At 44.8% G+C, this 24,420-nt stretch overlaps 1 protein-coding gene across 11 annotated transcripts in view; it reads left to right on the top strand.

Annotated features, from left to right (window-relative positions):
- PLEKHA1 (pleckstrin homology domain containing A1) overlaps positions 1-24,420 on the top strand; it is a 2,820,639-nt gene that overhangs the window by 1,691,149 nt on the left and 1,105,070 nt on the right. For all 11 annotated transcript variants that reach the window (XM_044056044.1, XM_044056048.1, XM_044056047.1 and 8 more), the window contains one exon: positions 691-747. In XM_044056044.1, the coding sequence (XP_043911979.1) occupies positions 691-747 (57 nt within the window). The remainder of the gene's footprint in view (positions 1-690; positions 748-24,420) is intronic.

Raw genomic sequence — 24,420 nt, 5'->3', positions numbered from 1 at the left:
AGAACAGATTATGTTGGTTTACTTAAAAATGCAGGAAAGCAGACAGTACAGTAAAGAAAATTTGGAAAAATCTAGGGATGAGGCCATCCAGCCAGGAGATAGATAGCATGACAGAAGACCTGTATACAGGTATAACTGTTGAAGAAGACAGAGGAGTGGCTATGCATTGAGAGTTGACAGCAGTCAATGTGATACCCCAACCTTATGTAAAAATGGGAAAAAGGGTTGATGATGATTTGCATGATCGATAATTCATTCAGATGTCCTTACAGTGGAGCATTGTAGTCTGCCTGAACTCTTACAGTTTTATATTGTGTTAAACTGTGCAATGTCTAATCAAAATCATGTTTCTCTCATTGCTCTTTCAACATATGAAAACAAGAGAAGAAGCCAAAAAAAAAAACATGAAAGCCATCTAGGTAAAGTGAAATGGGTGATGGGTGCTGAAACATAGGTTGTAAAAAGGAATGTTGGGAGGAGAGTGAGAATGAAGTTAAAATTATAATTTACTGAATTGTTTGTGCAATCTTCTCTACTTTAGTCAAAGCTTCTTCCTTCCGTAGAATGATTCATAAGATATCAGTTATCCATTTTCTGCATTAGTTGTGTATACTTTACAGGAAGCTTTGCCTAGCTGTTAGTTGAAGTCCACACAATAATGCCCCTTTTTCTTTCAACTTTTTTTTTTAGAACCTTCCTTCTGGAACTGCACCGGTTGGACAGATTAAGCTTACTTACATTTCAAAGGTAATTTAATTCTACTGTATGTTTCCTGTCATGTCACGGAACCATAAATATTGCTAATCATGTGTTAACATTCAGAACATTGTGGGATGCTAGTGATCTGCCAGGCTTCTGATGCATGATGTCTTAATGATAAAAAGAGGTGAGTATAAAGGGTTGATAGAAGTGCACAGCCATGTTTGCTGTATACGTGATGGATTCCATCCAGACCACAGGGGCACCATACTGCTGACTGATGAATACAATTGCTTGCATGCTTGGTTTGTGACTTGTAGACAGCACTAAGGATTGTGTGACATACTGAAAAAAGTGCATCATGCTTTCCCACAGAGCACTATGAGGTGTGGATAGGGCTGGTGTTACCATTGTGAGGGCCCCAAGCAAGTTCCAAGTTGGGGGCCTTATGTACACTTCTAGTGTAAGTTTTCTGTTGCTGACACCATTCCTAAGTAGCCATTTAGCTCATGCTAGAAACTTTTGGGAGTAGTAAGCACAGACAGAAATGTAGTTTTAAATGTTGTATACCACACAAGTTGGTTTGTCATACAGATAGACATTTACATTGTATGGTGTTTAGTTGCAACGATACATTTCACCAACTCTATGTCCAGGGCTAGCCTTAGGTGAAATGGAATCCTAGGTGAGTGGCTCCATGGCATCCCCCTCACTATTCACAGCCTCCCCAACACATCCTCCAGTACTTCCCCACATTTTCCCCCATTCTGGTCTCCCCACACTATCCGGATTATTTTTTTTTTTATCCTTTCCTTACATTTTGTCTTCTTCTTGCATCCTTTTAACATACCCTAACCGGTCAAGATTTGTGTAGAATAGCTATGGAGGAAATAACAGTTAAGACCAAAGGGTGCATTTTCAAGCTTTCTTTTAAAAAAAGAGTATGACTTTTACTTATTTTAGAAAGCCATTTGGTACATTTGCACCACTCTGCTTCCTTCAACAGTGAAATCCCCCCCAACTCTCTAACTCAAAAATAAATAAATAACATAAAAAACTTGAACCATCATTTTGGTACACTGCAGGAACTATCAATCATGCCCCCTAACACTTTGGGCCTGGGGCAGTTGCTCCCTTCACCACACCCTTACTGTGCTACTGGTTATAGATCCTCTAACGTGCATTTAAAAGCATTTTTCAACCTTTAGGTCCAATAATGTTTAGAACAAAAATCATGAATAAAGGAAGAAATAAGTTCTGCCCAAGGCTTAATGTTCAAAGCTGAAAAAAATTGTAGTTCATGGTGAATTGGAAGACAAGTATTTGTAAGGATATATAAATTATGTGTTTTAATAATGCCTGCCTCCCCCCAAAATAATGGTCATCTTCTCTGTATTCCTTTGAAGTTATATTGAGATGAAAGTGAAGGCATTAATGCTCACAGTCATATATTTCAAGTACTGCTCTCTCTCTGTCTTACAGGCATACACACACACATGTAATATAGCATGCCTCCTCACCGCAACCCCCAAAAAGCAATCACCTTCTGTACAACCCTCTAATCTCCGGATAAGATGAAAATGGAAGAACTAGAACACAGTGACATACTTTGACCTGTTTGCTACCAGACATATATAAACAGCATGTATTCTCACCCCTGCCTTCAAATAATGGCCACCTGTATATGCTTCTGATGTCTGATTGTAATGAAAGTGAAAACAAATAATGATCAAAGTAATGTATTCCAACTTGTTACTCTTAAAGCATTGCCCCTTCACAAGCTATAATGGCTTTCAGTGTGCACCTTTGAGGTTTTTGAGAAAAGTAAAGAATTAATGACTCTGCTGTTCCCTGCCCCATCACAAGCTTATGGACCGTCTGTGCACATCTTTGAGATTTGTGAGGAAAATTAAATAATGACCACACTATCCCCAGCCCCTACACAACTAGAGTGACTTGTGCACACTCTGAGGTGTGTTTGTGAGGAAAATTAAGGAAATTACCTCACTGTCCTCAGCTCCATTACAAGATCGAGCAACCTTCTGGCAGGGAAGAATGGGTATGCCCATCTTTTGGGGAGGACACATTTGTTTGGATGCTTCTCAGATTTGATCCCCCTTGGAGGCTGGGGAAAGGATAGACGGCATTGGCTGAGCCACTGTGGAAACAGGGTAGTATGCCAGCATGTCCATGTTGCATGCACACTCATTAAATATAATAGATAAGCATGTGTGGAGCTAGGGAAATAGGTATAGGTAGAAAAAAATCTACAGTAACAAAATGACAGTCGTGGGACACCTAGATCTCCTTGTTGTCCCCAACCATAATTAGACTAAGCCATGGGAGGCTAGGAGGGGTAGGCAGACCTAACAAATGAGGAGAGATGTCTAAGTCCACTGATGGCCATCTATGTGGGAGGAAATAAAATTAAAAAATAAAATGTAGTTCCTCAGTACCAAAGGATGGCAGCTCTCAACTGGTCATCTCAAAATGTGGCATGTTACCTCTCCTAATAGAATGAATGTGCAAAATGTGCAACACTTAACATGTATGACTATGTAGCTTACGGCATGTTTAATATCTAAACCTATATTGTCCCCTCCTTCCGTTTTGACTAATGGGTTATCCGACTTAAGGCAGATTTGAGCCTACAAAAATTTTCAGAGATTTTCCAGTGCTTGAGTGCTAAGTCTTCCATAATGCAGTGCACCCAGATGACTCTCTAGATCTCATTTGCTTCTCTTACTGTGCAGATGTGATTCTCCAGGTTTACCTTTAGAAAGGCGATTCACACTCGGGCGAACAGCAATTGTTCGAAAGGCTGTTTGCAAAGTTTGCAAACGCCGAACGAAAAAAGCTTTGAATGTGCAATGAGCGAATGCACAGTGACATTCGCTCATTGCACTTTCGACATTGTGGGGAGGATTGCCCTATAGTGGGGTTCGGAAAATGGTCCCTTTCCCCACTATAGTGCGATCTCAGAGTTAGACTGTTAAAGTTGGGGGGGGTGGAATGGGGGGGTGTAGGGGGGCTTGCCCCCCTGCTTTACACTTCTTTTTTTTTCGTTCGATATTAATGTAAAAAAAACAGTAAATCTGCTTTTTGATTTGCTGTTTTTCGAACATTAATGGCTATCGCCGTTTTCACTTTCGTGGTTACGAGTCGCCCATATGAGCATTCATACCACTGTGATTCCGCGTTATAAAGGTAAACTAATTCACCAGTACTCTAGTCGAACAGTTGTTTTCTGATACGTTTATATGTTGTTGTAATTCCTTGTAATCCCTTTCTTCTAGGAATTTCTGCCTTTGTGATTGCCATTTTTTTCTAACTTTTCTCAAAAAAAAAAAAAAAAACAATTTGGCAAGTGTTATCTACTTCTCTCTCTTTTTCTATCTCCCCCCTTCTCCTGTCAGAGTCCTTCTCAAACCTGTACATCTTTTATCTGATGAATGGACGTCATCCATTGTATTTTGTAATACCGAAAAGGTTTCGGATTTTAAAAAAGTGTCTTAAGTGGGGACCAAAATTCCCCTGCAGGACCTGCATTCACAGTGCGTCATTTGTCTAGGTCCTGTACATTAAGATATACATTACCACATTTGCTCTTCCTTTGTCCAGCAAGCTCCTTTGGACAGGAAAAACAAATTGATTTTGAGAGATTTTCTCCCCTTTTCTGTGAGAAATTCAACTGGCTCATCTAGCAAGGCTTTGACCACTCAGCTACTTAAAGGCACTGAGAAACAGGTTGCCATATCGTCAGAAAAAGGTAAAGGCAAGGGCAAGAAAAAAGACAGAGAAAATGTAAAGAAAGAGGTGCAGTGGTAAATACAGGCATTGGGAAAGAGGACCTGTGGTGTCCCCAGCTATTTTGACTCTATTTCTGAAAATGGCTAAGCTCGTATGACCTCCCCTTCTTTCCACCAACTATTTCAGACCTAGCTCAGCCCTGTACTCAGGTTACTTCCTGTAGTGACTCTTTGACTGTTTATCATCTCAGACCATTCACCAAAAAGAATTTCATTTCCTCTTGATCCCCAAAAGGGGAGCTTTTGATATTTTTGAGCTCCAGTTCCTCTCTTAGCTGCATCATTTAGGGCCAATGAGAATGTCCAGGAGCCTTGTTGTTATAGATTGGGAAAGGATGCTGAAAGCCTTCATGAAAGCTCAGATAGGTATGGGAGACATCCCCTCTCTCTCCACTCTGAGGACTGACAAGGCAGGTCCACTTATTCCTCTTACTTTTGCTCCTTCTCCAGTTCAAGTTACTGATGTGGTGGGAACAGATGGAAGGCTTCTCCGATCATTCCCTCACAGGCTTTGTCTGCTGTAGATTATTTGACATTGACAGTTTCCCCTCATCTGTTTGTGTCTGATGTCATTGGAGCCGAATAGCTTCTGGACATGAGAGGCAATGCGGGTCACTCGGGTTGGGGTTAAATTCCAACATGTTCAGCTCAGTTGTTATTCTTGAGTGCACCAGCCCCAGTTACTTTAGCTCTACCTCAGATCCAGAGGAATCATCAGCCCCAGGAGATGTGTTCTGATCTTTCAGCTTTGAAATTGGGTTTGAACTGGGGGCTACCTTCCTTGGTACTGTTGGCTTCAATAAAGTTTTGGTCCATCATTCTACATGTGAAGAGGATGATCTGATGTTATCCATTTCATTATTCATCACGTCTGGGTCTTGGATCTGATGTCTGATCCGATCCGGCACTTTACAAAGTAGATTCAGGTCTCAAGCTCCTCTCAACTCACACAATCCTGTTCATCCTTTAAACCCCCAGAACTCGTTTGTCGTATTTAATTACAAACATTATTCCTGGCTTGCAGTATGGGTTAAGAGTTTTGCTTGGATTTTTTCTTAGATAAGTGTTTTATTTTCTATTGTTCAGGATAGTTTAGTCTAGCTAGTTTCTTTCTTTTCCTCTCCTCCCTTTTTTAGCCATTCGTATAGTGTTAGGTGTCTGCCTTTTCTTGCCTTCCTTCCCTTTCGCTGCTTGGTGCCTTTTTCCGTATCCCTCCCCTTAGTCTGCTTTTTGGGGATTTTGGAGTTTTGTACCTAAGTCTAGTTTTTGGGGCTTTTGAAGTAGTTATTTTTCTTTGGTGTGTGTGTTTGGTCCCTGCTACTTGTTCAGGAGCTGTATGAGTAGTTTTGGGGATTTATAGTTTAGTCTTGTTTTCTCTGTGTGTTATTTGTGTGTATCTATGCTTACTGGTAAGACCGTGTCTGAAAGAGATAAGCCTACCAGGTTTAAAAGATGATATTCTTGTGGCCATAAGATGCCTAATTCCGACACCCACAAGAAGTGTGTTTATTGTCTGGGATCCGACCACCTCGAGGCTGAATATTCAGTTTGTGCTGCATTCAGTCCTCCGGTATGGGCGGATCACCGGAACAAACTGCTGCTCAAGGGCATGGTGCAAGGGAGTCCCTTTGTTTTGAGCTCCCCCTCCTCTAGTGACCACAAAGACTCTAAGAGGAAAGCCTCCACTGCCTCCACAGGGGCTTCTCCTCTGGCTTCCCAAAAACAGCCAATACTCTTGGATCACAGTCCTTGAGATCCGAAGCAGTCCTCAGCAGTGTTGGATCCGAAGGCTCAGGATCCTTCTTCCGGAGCTGAGGCCTCCTTGAATCAGAGACCCTCGGATCCTCCCTAGGTTCCCCCGGCTCCCTTAGCACCCCCTGGATCTGAAGCAGGCTGATTTGCAGGGTTCAGATCCAATGCATTTGTCAGATCTGGAGTTAGTTGTTCTGGGCTCCCTGGTTGGATCCTGTAGGGATCCAGAGTCTTCGGATCCTAGACATGAGTTGTTCCCCAGATTGGGAATGCCATAGAGTGGTGGTGGGATTCACTTATTCATTCTTTAGCCTCTTCCAGATCTTCCAGGAACACCTTACCCTCAGACATGGACAGGATGCTAGACGTTTTCTTTGGGACCAGGCAGAGATGGGTCTTTTGGCATCCTCAGCTACTTGGTCTCGGGGAGATCCCCATCTCCCAAATCTGCTTCACCTCTTCTGATTCCTGCAGTTTCAGAATCTCAAGTCCTGGTTTTCATTAGGGCGGCATCAGGGGATCTGAGAATGTCTGTTTTCCCAGTTCCTCCAACGTCCCTGACTAGCTCAGTCCCTATGGCTCCAGACCAGAGTGGGTCTTGGCTCCAAGAGGTTGGTGTCGGGTCCCTGAAGAGGGGTTCTGGTCAGAGTCTTTCGGATCGGTCCTTTCCTTTGGGGGAGTCGGCCTTCAACAGCTCGAGGCCTGCACTGTCCGAAGGCCCAAGCCTGGTGCATGCTCTACTACTGCTTCCCTTGTGGTTTCGGCTACAGGTGACGGGTTTCTTGGGAGTCCTTCAGCTTTTTGGGTGGTAGAGTGGACCTTCTGCAAGTCTGGAGCAGCATACTCCCCCCTTCTGGAAACGTCCCAGCCCATCGATACCAGATGTCCTGAGACCATTCATCCAGTTCAGAGTCAGCCATCCCGAGATAACCCTCAGATATCAAAAACCCCAGTACAGAAGAACCACCTTGGAAGAGACTGTGCAAGAGGAGGCACTTGGACTCCCCTATGGATTCCCTTATGGAAGACACAGATTTGATGAAGGGGATGGGTACCCAGATCTCCACTGGATGACATCTCCTTCGCAGACATTCTGGAGCTGTTGAAGCAGAAAGGCGGTTGGTCTCCCCAGCCCTATCTTCATAGGAATCTGTGCTCCTGAAGGCATTTGGGATGGACCTATCTACTTCCTTGGTCTCCCCTTGTGCAGGCGAGCTTATTGATCTCATCGCACACAGGGCGTGGGAGGAACCTGGCACTGTGGAACTAGTTTCTAAGAAAGCAGATAAGTTTTTGAGCCCCTCCGCAGACAGAATGCACTGGAGTAAGGGAGTGCCAGTCAATGCTATTGTGGTTGCTGCAGCCACAAAAAAGGAGTTGGAGGAACAGAGCTGTAACGTCCATCCTCTGAACCGTGAATCTCGGGCTATTGACAGACATGGGAAGCACGTTTATGCTTCAGCCACCTTTGGCCTAAGAGCCCTAAATTATTTGGTGCATTTTACCCACCTTCAAAAAGACCTGGTCTCCTAGATCACCAAGTCTGTTTCAGAGTTGATACCAGCAGTGGACCTCAAGAAGGTATCTCCCAAATTCACCACTCTTTTTTCAATTAGCAGTTCCTCAATGAAGTTAATTTCCAATGTGGAAATGTCTTATCCATATTCGGATGTCTAAATGTTTTTCTGCTATCAATGTGGATACAAGATGACCTTTTTTTACTTTGGGATGGAGATGAAATCCAATTTTTGTCGTTTCTGCAGTATTTGAATGAAACAACATCTTTCTTGAAATTCACAAGTCAATTCTCACGAGAGTCTATCAACTTCTTAGACTTAACAGTTTTACTTAGAAGAGATGGAACAGTGGAGACGTCACTTTATAGAAAATCTACTTAGAGAAATCACTATCTTCATAAGAGAAGTATGCATCCATCCAAGATGTGACGGATAATATAATGAAAAATGACATTTCTACAATCACTAGGAGATGTACACAGGAATCAACTGTTCAGCAAGAAGTGGCTAATCTGCAGAAACATTTACAGACACTGGGTTATAATGAAAATGATATCAACCTCCATAATAATGAACGCCACAAAAGTCGATCGCAGCAGTCCAAAGTAACATTGAATGAGATGAAGCAAGATACTTCACCCATGCGGCTAATGATTACTTATAGCACTGACAATAAACAGATTAGGGACATTGTCAGTAAGTTTTGGCCGATTTTGATGCAGGATCCCAAACTCCGATCCATAGTTGGCGAAAATCCACATTTCAGCTATAAGAATAAAAAGAATATAAAGCGACTTTTATGCATGAAGGATGGATTTTCAAAATAGGCGCTAGTGGGACGTAAAGGGACATTTCAGTGTGGAAATTGCTCTGCTTGTATCCACATTGATAGCAGCAACATTTTTAGACATCCGAATATGGATAAGACATTTACTTTTAATTGTAAGGCTACGTGTGCTTCTAAAAATATTGTTTATTTAGCTACTTGCAAAGATTGCACATCATTTTATGTTGGCAAGACCAACCAAGTATTCAGAAAGAGGTTGCTATGGCATTTGTGTGACATTTGTAGAGGGGATGTTCATAATGCCTTAGCAGTACATATTTCAAGATTTCCTACTCATAGTTTTTTTTTTTAAAGTAATTGAGCAAATATTTGAAGGCATTAAAAGAGGGGATGTCAGTAATAAAACTGAGATATGTGAGACCAAATGGATAGTTAATTTACGAGCTGATCACCCTCCTGGACTGAATGCAGTCATTCCCTTGAAACCATTACTCAAGGCTAGGAGACCTACTATTGGCTGAAAAGGAGGCATGTCGAGAAGTCTCTATCCTCATTAGCTATGAATGTTTATGAAGAAAGTGTTGCCAGCATTTTTAAATTTCATTGGTTACATGTTGCATATAAAATCAGTCAATGAAGTCCCTAATTATCACGATCTGATGAAGGTTTTACCGAAAGCGCTTATCGAATGTTATTTGGGACGACATATTTGTGTCTTCAGCTTGGTACTCTACAATTGTGGCTTATTTCAGTTTTGCAGTTTTGGTATTTTCTTGTGCTACGGTGAGAATTTTTTCCATTGTTAACCGAGAGTTTCAGTAGCACTGGAAGCAAACCGAGAGGTTCAGTATTGGAAGCGAACTGGTATACCTCTACAGTAGCACTTTTTCCATTTTAAGGATTTGGAAACAACGGTTTAACCATTGCAGGTTAAGCCTTTTAAAAGGAGTTTTTAAGAACGCCATCTATAATCACTTAGAACCGAAGGGTTTGTGTGTTTTTCAGACTGTTAATTTATGTTTCTACAAGCACTCAGCTTGTGTTAACTGCAGACTACCTGAATCTTGAAAATATTCATGAACTTTTTTCATTTTAATAAATTTCTAATAAGAGCTTAATATTTGAAATTTTTATTTAATTGAGAAGCTGTGGAGTAGTGGTTTGATTTCTTCTACATTTTTGTGTTATACTTACCGCTACCTTAATAGTGAGTTTTTACATTTTTTCTAATAATAATCACTGTAATAAGGGCGAATATCTCCTCCATACCTTAGATGTACATCGACAGCTGAGATTTTATTTACATCGGACTAAATCCTTAAGAAAATCTGACCAGTTATTCATGGCTTTTTCCTTGAACAGGCATGGCCAGGTGGTTTCTAAATTAATGATTTCTAAATGGATCTCTAGTTGTATTTCCCTGGTTTACTCTATAAGGAAGATGGAGGTGTCTCATCATCCTAAAGCACAATGTTAAGTTGTCATTCTCGCCTTTATTCTTGCTGGATGGGTTCGGAGCCGATCCTCGGCTCTGACTTGGCCTATTCTATAGCTCGAGAGCTAGTTTTGCCGGCTCGAGGCAGCCCTATATCCCGCAATACCATGCGCTAACTCCCCAGATCTCGTTTGCCGCTTCGCTGTGAGGTTGCCTTTTTTTACCGGCTCAGGTCAGTAAAAGAAATTTTTTCAGTAAGTCTTCGAATTTGAGATAGTTTCTAGATTAGCTCCTTACATTAGTTCCCTATCGATTTTGTTTTACTTATTAGTGATATTTTGTTAAGCCCTACCCATCCCTTTAGTTAATTTTTATAATCGGGCCTACGGGCTTTAGTTTTTGTTTACTCCCCCGAATAGTGTGCGTGTGTGTTGTGGTTCTAGTCAGCCCCTTTAACTCCCTCTTTTGTGTAAGCGAGTGAGTGTGTGTGTGTGCTGACTGTGTTACTGTCTTTAGGGCATGTCCAAAGACGCTAAGGTCGCGGGATTCAAGAAGTGTGACTCGTGCTGTCAGAAAATGTCTCTGACAGACGGTTACACTTCTTGCGTCTACTGCTTGGGGCCTTTGCACCTGCAGGACTCTTGTTCTGTCTGTCACGGATTTAGTTCAGGAGTCCTGCAGGAGCGTCGTAATAAACTTATTTTGAGGGGCTTATTGAATCCCGATGACTCCCCGTCCAAGTCTGGCTCGGGGAAGTCATCTAAGCCCGCCAAACCCTCGGCTCCAGTTTCTGAGTCGAGGGCTGGCGAATCTGAGATTGCTCCGACATCGGCTCCAATCGGAGCCGATGCGAGCAAGACCGTATCTGCTTCGAAACCTGTATCGGGGCCGACTTCAGCGCGCAAGCGCTCTAGATCTCCCTCATTAGAGTCCGTCCGATCGGCTCCAAGATCACCCCTTCTATCGGAGCGGAGTCATAGGACACATTCCTCCAGGTCGTCTAGGCTTTCCGACCACGATATTGAGAGGGTGGTCAGTAGACTCATAAAATCTCAGGCACTGGCCCAAATGCTCCAAAGCCCGTCTCACCAGACTGTGGCTCCCTTGGTACCGCCTTCAGTTTCTCCTCCGACTCTCCAGTCGAGTTCGGAGCCGGAGTTTGTCAGAACCGTAACCTTGCCCACGTCGGAGCCGATACTTCCACCTTCGGCTCCGGCATCGTTGACTCCGACCTCTTCATTGGTACCGTCCGTGGAGTGGTCCGGGCACCGAGATTCCATTGTCGGCTCCGAGGGGGCGAGTGGCATCGGACTCTTGTCCGACCCCGCTCTCCCTCTTGGAGCATCGGCTCTGGTTAGTTTGGCCCCGACATCATTCTCGGAGCATTCTCTGTCAGTGCCGGGGACGGTTTGGGTGTCTTAGGAGCCGGGACTGTCTTTGGTGCTTGATAGGGTGGCTTTTGAGGTGATGAGGAGTGTGCTGGATCCAGTGTCCTCTCCAAGGTTGGGTTCTTCAGCTCCTCCCTCTACAGTGCCTGTTACAGTCTCTGGCCATCCTCTTGCAACTGATAGCAGAGATCCAAAGCGCAGGGTACCCACTTTGGGTGTCTCTTCCTCCTCCGAGGCCTCCCCTGAAGCTTCAGGGGAACCCCCTAGGAAAAAAAAGTGCAAGAGGAAGCACGTAGACTCCCCCGAGTCTCTCACTTTGGACACCAACTTGGATGAGTCGGAGGGTTCCCCGAGACCCCCCCCCCCCCCCGAGGATGTCTCCTTTTTAGTCATCCTAGAGATCCTGAAACAGAGGGGGAATTGGTCCACCCTTAAGCCCTCTGAGGACGAGTCGGTTTACCTTGACGCTTTTGGGTCTCGCCCTTCCACCTCCTGGGTGTCTCCTCCTTTCGACCCACTGATGGAAGTAGTGGCCAGAAAGGCATGGGCAGCTCCTGACTCAATGGAACCTACCCCTAGGAGACCCTCTAAATTTATTTCTGCTCCAGAGGACAAACCATTTCTGACCAAAGGTATCTCGGTAGATGCTATGGTGGTAGCAGCCGCCACTAAGAAGGAATTAGCTGATCCTTCTGTACCTGTTCATCCTCCTAACAAAGAGTCCAGGACCATGGACAGGTACGGCAAGCGGACGTTTGCTTCAGCGACCTTTGCCATGCGATCGCTGAACTATTTATGTCACTTCACCCACCTTCAGAGAGATTTGCTCAAATAACTGGGTGAAACCATACAGGATCCTTCTGCTGCGAGGTATCAGGACAAGATTAACTCCCAGCTGGCTACCCTGAACTCCATTGCCAACTCCTCCATGCGGCTTATCTCCTATGCAGCCGATGGAGCGAGTAGGGCCGCAGGCACAGGAGTTGCGTTGAGACGTCACACCTGGATGCGACTCTGTCATTTTGCTGATCCCTTCAAGGCGTCCTTCACCAACACCCCCTTTGATGGTTCAGAGTTGTTTGGACCTCAGGTGAAGAATACCCTCACCAGGTGCGAGAAAGACGGTAAGACTCTCTCTGCCATGGGAGTCCATTTTTCCACACCATCTAGACCTTACCCTGAAGGTCAGAAGGGTGGAAAGATGTGGTTCCGCAAACCACAGGGAGTCGCGCCTGTCGCACATGGTGAACTTCACCCCCAGAGGCAGAGGGGGGAATAATAATAGACATCGCTCCAGGGGCAGAGGGGGTCCACAGAACCAAGGTTCCAGGGAATCCTTCCCTGACCAACCCTTTCAGCATCCCTGAGATGCTGCCCTGACTGTCCACCTTCGGAGGCAGTCGGGGGAAGATTATCTCTGTACCCAGAAGCCTGACAATCCCTCTGTCAGGACAATTGGGTACAGTTGATTATATCCGAGGGTTACAAAATCCCCTTCATTTCCCCTCTGATCCAATCGCCAAGACCCCTCCCAAACGTACCACTCGGACAAAGGGGTCAGGCACAGCTAGAAATAAAAAAGCTGTTAGAAAAAAGAGTCATCCAGGCAGTCCCAGCAGACCAGCTAGGATCCGGACTCTCCTCCAGGTTCTTTTTGGTACCAAAAAAGACAGGAGACTGGAGACCCATTTTGGACCTCAGCAGACTGAACAAGTCTGTGCAGAAGACAAAATTTCGGATGGTAACACTGCAGTCCATTCTACCCTTTTTGGGCAGAGACAACTGGATGTGCTCGTTAGACCTTCAGGACGCGTACTATCATATAAAGATACACAGGCGCTCCAGGGGGTTTCTCCGCTTCCGGCTGGGAGCCAGTCATTACCAGTTCAGAGCCCTGCCCTTTGGTCTCACCACAGCCCCCCGGGTGTTCACCAAATGCTTGGCAGTGGTAAAGGCTCACCTGAAACAAAAAGGATTCCAGGTGTTTCCATACTTAGACGACTGGCTCATTACTGCTACCACCAAACAGCATCTTATAATAGCCAGGGATTACACCATTCACGTTTGCAACAAACTAGGTATTTCCATAAATTTTGCAAAATCCTCCTTGTCAATCTATAAACTTTATAGGCGCCATACTAAACACCAGAGACATGTCTGCAACATTACCACCTCAGAGGGTGACAGACATACGGCGGAATGTTCAGTTACTGTTTCAGTCCAACAGAATTCAAGTCAAGTTAGTACTGAAAATGTTAGGCCTCATGGCAGCGGCGATCCTTCTCCTTCCCTTAGCTCGCTTCCACATGAGAATTCTCCAGTGGATGCTTTTTTCTCAGTGGTCCTTTCAACAGCTCCCAATGACTCACAACATCTTGATAACCACATCTTGCAAGAGACACCTCTCCTGGTGCATGGTCTCCCCCTCAACTTCTTCAGGGCAGACCCTTTGTTCTCCCCCTCCAGTTGCCACGGTGACAACGGATGCCTCCCTGATCAGGTGGGGGGGGGCATTATCAAGGCAGGACTGTCCAGGGCACATGGCAACAATTAGAATGTCACCTGCACATAAATGTCCTGGAGATGAGAGCAGTGCTTTTATCGTTGCAAGCCCTTCAGGACTCTCTTCCCACCGGGACTATAGCAATTCAAACAGACAATATGTCTGTAGTGTGGTACATAAACAAGCAGGGTGGAACAAAGTCCTACCCCCTATGTCGAGAAGCACTCAGACTTTGGCAATGGGCGATCTCCTCTCAATGGTTTCTGATAGCAACGCACATCCCCGGGAGGTCCAACGTTATAGTGGACAGACTGAGCAGAACAATTCTCATACTTCACAAGTGGTCTCTAAATCTAGCGGTAGCAGAGAGAATTTTTCAGAAGTGGGGCCAGCCTTGCTGCGACCTTTTCGCAACCCCTCAAAACAGCAAGTGCCTCGACTTCTTCACACTCTTCCCTCTACCAGGCCATTCCCCCAGAAACGCTGTCGTCCACGATTTGCCTCAGGGTCTTCTATATGCATTTCCCCCCTTTCCGCTGATTCCGCAATTAATTCAGAAAGCAACCGCTTTGAGATCCAAAATTATCCTCATTGCCCCTTATTGGCCTCGACAAGTATGGTTTCCGTTCCTGTGCCGTCATCTACTGGAACAGCCCTGGCATCTGGAACCCCTTCCAGACCTTTTGACCCATCTAATGGGCAAGCTGCACCAGTCTCTTCGTTCCCTCAACCTCACAGCTTGGTTGCTCCACTTCCAACCATAGCCAGGCTTCCCTTTATTTCTCTTCCTGTCCGTGATATCATTTGTGCTTCCCATAAGTCCAATACTAGGAAGACTTATGCGAGCAGATTGAAGCGTTTTTCATTCTGGGCAGAAGCTAGGTTCTTGGATCCTTTTAATGCACCAATTCATAAAGTTCTAGATTTTCTGGCGGAGCTTTTTCATTCAGGATTGTCGTCGGCCACTATCAGAGTACAACTGGCGCCCATTGCCAATTTTCATGTGGGGCTATCGGAAACAAATATTATATCCCACAAACTCTGTAAAGCTTTCCTCAAGGGTGTCTTTTTGCTCAGACCTCCCATTAAGGATCCTCCTCCACAATGGGACTTGAACTTAGTATTAACGTCATTAATTCTCCCTCCCTTTGAACCTGCAGCTTCTTGCTCCTTCAAACTTCTCTCTTGGAAAACTCTGTTTTTGGTGGCTATAACATCTGCCAGAAGGATATCGGAACTCCAGACATTGTCTGTCCGTCCCCCTTATTTGTTTTTTCATAAAGACAGGGTAACTCTCAGAACGAATCCTTCCTTTCTACCAAAAGTTTCTTATGAATCAAATCTGAACCACACTATTGACTTGCCTGTTTTTTTCCCAGATTATTCAAACAGGGCTGAACAGAAATTACATTCCTTGGATGTTCATCGCCCACTGCAGTATTACCTAGACAGGACAAAACAATTCAGAAAGTCAGACCAGCTCTTTCTCTCTTATGCTGAAGGAAAGAAAGGACTTCAGTATCAAAGGTAACTCTTTCCAGATGGTTGACATCCATCATTACCTTTGTCTACGAGTTGAGACACAAACAACTCCCGTCTAGACCTAAGGCTCATTCAACTAGGGCACTATCAACATCAACAGCTTTTCAAGCAAGGTTACCATTAGATGCCATATGTGCAGCAGCTACATGGGCTTCTCAACATACTTTTATTACCCATTATAAGCTTGATATAGCCTCCAGAAATAGAGCTGACTTTGGTTCCACCGTACTCAGGAGTCTGTTCCGTTGAGCCACCCAGGACCAAGGTGCTAGGGACGCTGTCCCATCCAGCAAGAATGAAGGCGAGAATGACAACTTAACATTAAGAATTTATGTACTTACCATAACGTTCCGTGTTAGTTGTCTTCTTCTCGCCTTCTTTCTTGCGTCCCTCCCTCCTGCCCCCTAGCCTGGACAGACTTGAAGGTCTTTGAGTCCTTCTGTTTCATGTTATACAGTCCTTCACGGTTACCCCGTATCATTAGTGTTACCAGCAGGGAGACCATATTTGGTAATAATAATAATAATAAATTTATACTATGTTTTAGCTGCCAACGAGATCTGGGGAGTTAGCGCATGGTATTGTGGGATATAGGGCTGCCTTGAGCTGGTAAAAATAGCTCTCGAGCTATAGTATAGGCCGAGTCGGAGCCGAGGATCGGCTCCGAACCCATCCAGCAAGAAAGAAGGTGAGAAGAAGACAACTAACATGGAACGTTATGGTAAGTACATAACTTCTTATTCCCTTAGGTCAGTGGCTACGTCTTCAGCCTTCCCAGCCAGGATGTCCTTAGATGAGCTTTGTGCTGCAGCCACTTGGTCCACTCCTCGCACTTTTGTTGCTCATAATAAACTGGATATGATCTGCAAAGGCAGTGTGTCCTTTGGTTTCATGGTGCTCAGGCATGTCCTTCCTTATGGCTGCCCAGGGTTCTTTGTAGCTTGGGATTCTAACCCAGACATGATGAATAATGAAATGGATAATATCAGATCAATAGTTATGTACTTACCATAACTTGATATCTGTGTTATTTTATTTCATTATTCATCACCTTCCACCCTTCTTCCCCCTTCCATGTTTCTGGTGGTTCTGGAGAAGCTGGGATTTGGGGCCCTTGAGCTACTGCTTCTCACGTTTCTAATCCTGTTGTTGTCTGTGTCTAGTTAGTCAGATGCCCCGGTGTTTTCCTGTCCATGGTCAGTAAACTCGATCTGAGGGTTTGAAAGTAGAAAAGGTTTGTGGGAGTTGGGAGGAGCTCAAGCCTTGAATCTTCTATGTAAAGTGCTGGATTGGCTCCAAGACCCAGATATGATGAATAATGAAATGAAAACCAAGTTATGGTAAGTACATAACTGTTGTTTCTGAGACATCAATTCTGTTCGGAATTTCCAACCGTCCTGCAGCCGTCAGCACTATCATCCTCCCAAGGACAGTTCTGACAACCTTGATCCTTCTCTTCCTCAAGGGGCTTAAAGTCCAATAGTATCTAATAGTATTTTTTCTGTGAAAGAAGCAATTAGTGTTATCCAGCCTGAACCACACAGTGTGTGAGCAGCAGGACTAATGAAATTTAGAATGAACAGGACAACTTTACACCCTTAGGACTTACACTGCTCCTGACTTATCTACAGCATGTCTTTACAGAACCAGTCTTCTTCCTGGGGAAATAAGATACAAGTACTCAGTCTTAAAAGTCATATTTTATGAACTAGAGTTCTTGTCAGTAGACTATGCCATTGTTAGTGAGATGATGAAGTTACAGACATAAAGGGGGAATTGGCTTATGAGAATGCTCCTTCCCTGGATGAGGAGTGTTTTTTGAGGGCTTTGGAACTGATCCATCCACTTCCTTGGTTTGTCCTACAGATTGCCTCATTGATGTGGTCTCAGAGGGCTTGGCAGAATACCGACATGGTGGAACTGATCCATCATGAGCTGGATAAGGTCTTCTTCCCTCCCAAAGATCACCCACACTGGAGTAAAAAACTCTTGTGGATTTCAATATGATTGCAGCAGCCACAAAGAAAGAAATGTCAGAGGAAAGTTCCACATTCATCTGCCTAACAGGGAATCTAAAGAGGTTGATCATTTTGGGAAGTGAGTCTGTGTTTTAGAGACTTTTCCATTTGGGGCTTTGAATTCTATTTCTTTCATTATTAGGCTCCAAAGGGATTTAGTAAGTAATGTACTAAACTCCCTCATGAGACCTCAGACTAGGGACATGAGGGAATCCATAGAAGCTCAACTGGCGACTTTATCAATTACTGATATGACCATTAGGCTTATATATAATGCAGACTGTGACACATCTAGAGCAGCAGATACTAGCATTGATATCCGAGAAGTAAATGACAATAAGAAGCTGATCAGGGACTGAACCTTGTGGCACTCCTTTAGTGACAGATCTTTTAGTGGCAGTAGAACTAACAACCCTTACTTCCATGTGCTATCCAGTGATAGGGGTTAACATTTAGCTGGGAGAGTTTATTTAGGATGCCAGAGTGTGGGATGGTGTTGAATGTCTTTGCAAGGTTCAGGTAGGCAGTATGCACTGATTTACCCTCATCAATTGTCTTGTGACTTTTTTGAAAGTCATCTAGGTTAAGCAGGCAGGACCTGCCCTTAAATACAGACTAGGTTGGGTCGAAAATCTATAGGTCACCTATATTCTTATTTATTACTTCCATAATGATTTTTTCTATATTGCCATACATTTGAGACTTTGGTCAGACTTATGGGTCTTTAATTAACCAGATCAATCATACCTCCACGTTTGTGCAAAGAAATGACTGTTTCTATCCTCCATTCATCTGGCACAAAGTTTTTTTGAGGCTGATGTTGAATAATCTCTGTAGGAGGTCTGACAATTCTACCCATTAGGCAGCCTGGTATGTTATTTGGCCTTCAACAATATCATAAGAATTTGTTCTTGGGTTGTTTGAGAAGTGGGTAGATGTGGGTATTTGATCTGAGAATATTGGAAGGGAGAGAGTAAAAGTGGAGCTGAATTTGCTTGCTAGTAGATTGGCTGTATATCCTCTGATATGTGATATCATTTACTATTAGCAGAAGTGACTTTGAAAACGTGTTAATAAAGAGATTTTTCAAAAAAAAAAAGTGTATCTGACTCAAGTAGCACCTTCTGCCATTCCCACAAACTTGTGACCCCCCCCCCCCAGCTATTCAAGTGAAGTGTTTAAAAAAATAAAAAGGACTTCTCTTAACTTGCAGGATGCTTCCTGCAGACTTGAGGATAGTACCCAATCCACCACCCCCTGGCTAAACCCAGCTCTTCAAGAATTGAAGTGCAAAAAAAAAGTACATCATTTCAACTAGTTTCATAGTATAATACTAGGCTATCTGCCCTGGGGCATTTGTAAGCCTAGCCATAGTGATGTGGCTTTTGCCACCCCATGAAATGGTAGAAAAATGTACAGAATAAATCTAGAATACTGTGCCTCTGTCTAGTAGTGACACAATGAAGGTCCCCTTATATAATAGAATTAGTTTACTGTGCCCCTGTCTAGCAGTGACACAGATGTGACCCCTGGGGTAAACTTTCAATCTCCCATCCACTCATCAAGATTTCTCTTGAAGAGAGTCAGTGAGGGGCTCTGCCTAATACGAACTGGGATCCTGTTCCAGGGCATGGGAAGCCTCTGGGTTATGAATCTATCCCTCCAGCATGTCCTATTCATACTTGTGCCGAGGTTTAAGTCTTTAGCTCGTGGTCCTGATGGATTTGGATTTTTGAGGTGGAGCATGTCCATCAAATCCTGATTGGACATGGCCTTGTACGTCAGGCAGAGATCACCCCTGAGCAGGCGGTATGCCACTGAATAGAGCTGAAGTTTCTTTAGTCTGGCTGAATAAGACATATGTTGGAGACCCTTGATCCTTTTGGTGAGGTACTTCTGTGGTCTCTCCAGCTGTTGCAAGTGCCGGGTGAGGTACATACCAAATGGGGCATTGTACTCAATCATGGGTCTGATGAGGGAGGAATATAGGGGTACAATGACATCCTTGGATCTGGATGTGAATCCCTTCATGATGAGGTGTGCAAGGTAGAATGTTTTTCTAACCACTTTGGCATGGGTGTCAAATGAGAGGTCGCCGTCTACTTGGGTCCCCAGGTCTCTGATTACTTTTTCCGTACTCAGTGGGTTGCTGTCTATGTGATAATTTGTGAGTACTTTGTTTTTTCCAAAAGGGATGACTATACATTTTTGGCATTTAGTTTAAGGCCGTGACTACGGCACCAGTTGTCTGTTTCAGTGAGGCCTTTTTGTAGGATGTGTGTGTCTGCTGGTGTATCGACTATGGCTCCTAGTTTACAGTCATCTGCGAACTTTGTCAGCCACAGCCCTCCCATGTTTGCTTTAACATCTGAGAAATAAATGCCGAACAAGAGGGGTCCCAGACCGGCTTTGAGTCTGACATTGCTCCAGCGATTTTAACTTTATGGGTTCTGTCCTTTAGCCAGTTTGCAACCCAGCTAGTGACATAGGGGTTTACTTTTAAGCTGTTTAGCTTATCTATGATGCCTGAGTGGGGTATTGTGTCGAAGGCTTTAGCCAAGTCCAGGTATGCTGTATGGACTGCTTTGCCCTCATCAATGGCTCTAGTGACTGTTTCAAAAAAGTCAACCAGATTTAAAAGGCAGGATCTGCCCTTCACAAAGCCGAACTGGATGGGGTCAAGTGTCTGTAGGTCCCCTATGTCTCTGTTTATAAGTTCCATAATGATTCTTTCCATGGCTTTGCAGACCAGGCTAGTTAAGCTTATGGGGCGGGGCGGTAGTTTCCAGGGTCTGTAGAGGCACCCCCCTTGTGGAGTGGGACCACTGTTGCTGTACGCCAGTGTACAGGTACATATCCTGAAGTAAGGCTAAGGTTAAATAGCATTTTTATGTGTGGGTTTAGCTCCTCTTGGAGTTCACGTAACATGCACCCCGGGATACCGTCAGGTCCCATTGATGCTGTGTTTTTTGCTTTGTTTAGGGCGGTTCTCACTTTGACATCTGAGATGACAGGGAGATTACATTCAGCTGGGATAAGTATTTCTTCTTTTGGGGGTGAAGGCGAGAAATTTGCACTGAACCTGTCAACCAGAATGTTAGCAATATCTGTGGGTTCAGTGTATTTTTTGTTGTTGTGAACCAACTCTGAGCATATCTGAGGGTTTCAGGTTTCTAACATAGCTGAAGAAGGCTTTGTGGTTATCTTTAGTGTCCTTAGCGATTTTTCTCTCAAAGTTTGCCTTGGATGTTTTTATGAGAGAATGTAGTTTTCTGCTAATGTTGATCAGAGACGTCTTCCCTTCATGGGATTTCGCTCTGACGTGCAGTTGCTTCCTTCTTTTGTTATACAATTTGTTTATGGCTGAGGTCCACCAGACAGGACGCTTACATTTGGTGGAGAGGGACTTGGATTTGTTTGGGATTGCATGATCCATGCATTCTTGGATATGTCCATAGAAAGCATTTGTGAAGGATTCGGCATTGCCGGATGTGGTATCCACTGGCACAGTGGGCTTAAAGGATACCATCTCCTTCTTAACTAGTACACCAACCAGCTAGCCAAGATGCATGACATTCCCCCCAGAACCTCAGACATTGAAGTCCCATTTGTATAACCTGCCCCTGACCCTCCTTTCTTCTTTTAGTCTATAATAAACTGCTTGCTACAAATGTAGCACACAGTTGCTACAGTTTAAACCCAGCCTACATGGAGCACTTCAGCACTCCGGTGTTAGTAATAAAAATTGATTTGATGTTGTTAATCTTCGTTCATTCCTTACTGATGGGTTATCGGTTCCGTCCTCAGAACCGAGCCGGCCAATATCAAGCTCACGTCAGCCAAAAACTCTCGAGCCAAGGTCCTACCCAGAATGCTCTTCTCCCTGTTATCTCAGATCTTGTTTGCCACGTTGCTGTACGGCCGTGTCAAGCCACTCTTTCAGCTAAGTGTCTAATTTTTTGAAAGTTTATATATATTGTTCTTACTCTAAATTTTCTCAAGAGATTATTCTAATATTTTCCTACCCTGTCGCAAACTTTAGACTCTCTCCCTTTAGTCTTTTCCCTTTATTACCCTCTTTTCTTACCTTGTGGTAATTCTCCATTACCATCATTGGTAATCCTTCTTTTTTTCTCTCTACCCTTTTTTGGGTAGCCTTTATTCTTCCTTTTGGTACTGTGCTTCTTCTCCACACCAGTTATGTCGGATAAGAAAAGTAGTGTGGGTTTCAAGCAGTGCAAGGATTCCAGACATAAGTTACCGCTTTCCGATGGCCATGACTTGTGTCTACTGTCTTAATGTCTCCCACTTGACTGTGGATCTTCCGTGTGGGATTTGTAAAAATTCTCTACCAGGACTCTCAATGAGAGGAAGAATAAGTTAATTTTGAAAGGTCTCCTCAAGTCTCATTTCTCTGAGGCTGTTTCTGGGTTGGAGGGCTCACCCCCTCCTGTTAAACCGACAGTGTTCTTCCTCTTCTTCATCAAAGTCACTCCCTTCTTTTCCCTCGGGAGATCATAGGGAGTCAACTCACAAGAAGGTGAAATTGATTGCTACTCCGACGCTGCCCCCTGTGACCCTGTCGGCTCCAGGCTCAGCACTGCCCCAAATGATTCTGACTACAGCCATGTCTCCTTTATCGATACCGGCGCCGGAGTTCCCAGTGCAGACAACTATGGTTTCGACAGCTCTGTTGCAACCCCTAATGGCACCGTCAGTACAGGTTCAGTCCCCTTCAGCACCGTTGGTATAGTCACCTATGACTCCAAGTATAACTCTTCTGTACTTCACGGCGCAGACATTTTCGGCACTGACATGTGCTTCGGTGCAGTCCTTCTCGGCACCGTCTGTATTGCCGGTGCAGGCACTTTCCACTACAGCACCGTACCTTTCGGGGCAGACCTTTGCCTTTATGATGCAGACACCTTCACCTACTACGGCACTGACATCTTCAGCGCAAACTTTTTCCACACAGTTTTCTTCGTTGCAGACTTCCTCGGCTCCGGGCTCTGCACCTATTGAATTAGCAAGGACCAAATATTCCCCTTCACTGGATCCTTTTAATAGCAGTCAGTATAGTTCTTTCCAAGAGTCTCTCTGAACAGGATGTGTTGTGGCTTATTGACCAGTTGCTTGTGGCCAGAGGTCTCTCTCAATTGTCGAAGTCCACATTCCCTCATTCAGGTGAATGTATATCTCCTCAAACCCCAGCATATACTCCTCCTTTGACTTCCATTCAAGTCTCGAACCCTATTATTCCGACAGCAGCTTCCCTTCCTCCAACTCCAATAGTGGATCTCACTTTGGAACCAGAGTCGTCCTTGCGGCCTTCGGTGCACTGGGCATTGGGCTCTTCTCAGGCCAGTGGCTGTGCTATTGGGGAGGGCATTCCTGGCTGCACACCAATTTTTTCTATGGCACCTTCCAGGGATACACTCTCTCTTACTGTTCACGATCCTCTTGAGACTCCTGGTCTGGGGGTGGGCTCATCGGGGCGGGGTGTGACCCCGGTTCCGAGGTTGTCGTGCTCGGTTCCGAGCTCCCATTCCTCCTTGGGTGGGTCAGCCTTCCAGGCCATGGAGAGGGCACTCCACTGGCAAAGCTCTCTTGTCGGAGTCGTCTCCCCACTCTGTGCCGCAACTGCCACAAGCTTCAACTGCCGGGCACAAGAGCCTCAAGTTTCTCCTCCTCAGGAGACCCCCTCTTTGCAGTCTTCCCCAGAACCTCCCATTGAGGAAGTACCCCACAAAGCTTTGTGTAAGAGGAAGCACATGAACTCCACCGAGGAGTCATTGACCGAAGATACAGATTTTGATGAATGGGAAGGGTCCCCACGGTCACCCTCTCATGAGGTGTCCTTTGGTGACATCCTTGAGATCCTTAGACAGAGGGGTGACTGGAAGCCCTCTAATCCTTCCTCTGAGGAATCCATATTCCTGCAGGCTTTTTGTGCCCAGCCCCCTACCTCCTGGGTCACCCCACCTGCCGATGAGCTCGTCCAGCTCATCGTCCAGTGTGCATGGAAGGCTCCTGACACCATAGAAGTGATACCTAAGAGACCAGATAAGATATTATCGCCCCCAGCTGAGCACCCCCATTGGTCACAATGTGTTCCAGTAGATGCTATGGCAGTGGCAGCTGCTACTAAGAAGGATTTGGCAGAAGACAGCCAAACTGTCCATCTGCCCAACAAGGAGTCCCGGGCGATTGACAGATTAGGGAAGCATGTGTTTGCTTCATTGACCTTTGTAGTAAGGTCTTTGAATTATTTGGCATATTTTACCAGGCTCCAGCAAGATCTTATCAACCAGATCTCTGAAACCTTGGCAAGAGCTGTTTCTGACGAAGTCTGTAATAATGTGGCTTCTCAGGTAGCCACCCTAGAATCCATTTCCAACTCTTCCATGCATCTTATTTCTCATGCAACAGAAGGGGTGGCTAGAGTGGCAGGCACAGGTATAGTCGCCAGATGACATGCCTGGATGCACCTTTGCGGACTCCTTTAAGGCTTCCTTCATGAATTGCCCCATAGAGGCCACTTCTTTGTTTGGCCCTAAAGTCAAGGATATGCTGGCAAGGTGCGAACAAGATGGCAAGACCCTGTCTGTCATTGGTGTCAGACACTCCACTCCTCAGCAATTCTACTTCAGAAATCAGAGGAGCAGAAAGATCTGGCACAAGAAATCACAGAGTTCTTTTGGGAATACACGTGCCGCGTTCTCCCCTAGAGGCAGAGGGGGAAACTCCAGTGGAAGATGCCCCTTTCAGGCAGAGGAGGTCTGCGAAACCAGAGTTCCAGAGATTCCTTCTCTGGCCAACCCTGTCAGCACTCCTGAAGCGTTGCCCAACTGCTCACATCTGGAACCGGTCGGGCGTCATTGCTCCTTATAACCCGCTGTCTGGCAAAAGATAACAACTAACACTTGGGTACAATGGATTATATCCAGAGGCTGTGTCACATCCCCTTCCA

Source organism: Protopterus annectens, chromosome 14.part0 (genome assembly GCF_019279795.1).
Source record: "Protopterus annectens isolate FY-2018-M chromosome 14.part0, PAN1.0, whole genome shotgun sequence".
Classification (NCBI taxonomy): domain Eukaryota; kingdom Metazoa; phylum Chordata; order Ceratodontiformes; family Protopteridae; genus Protopterus; species Protopterus annectens.
This window is presented reverse-complemented; position numbering and strand designations above follow the sequence as displayed.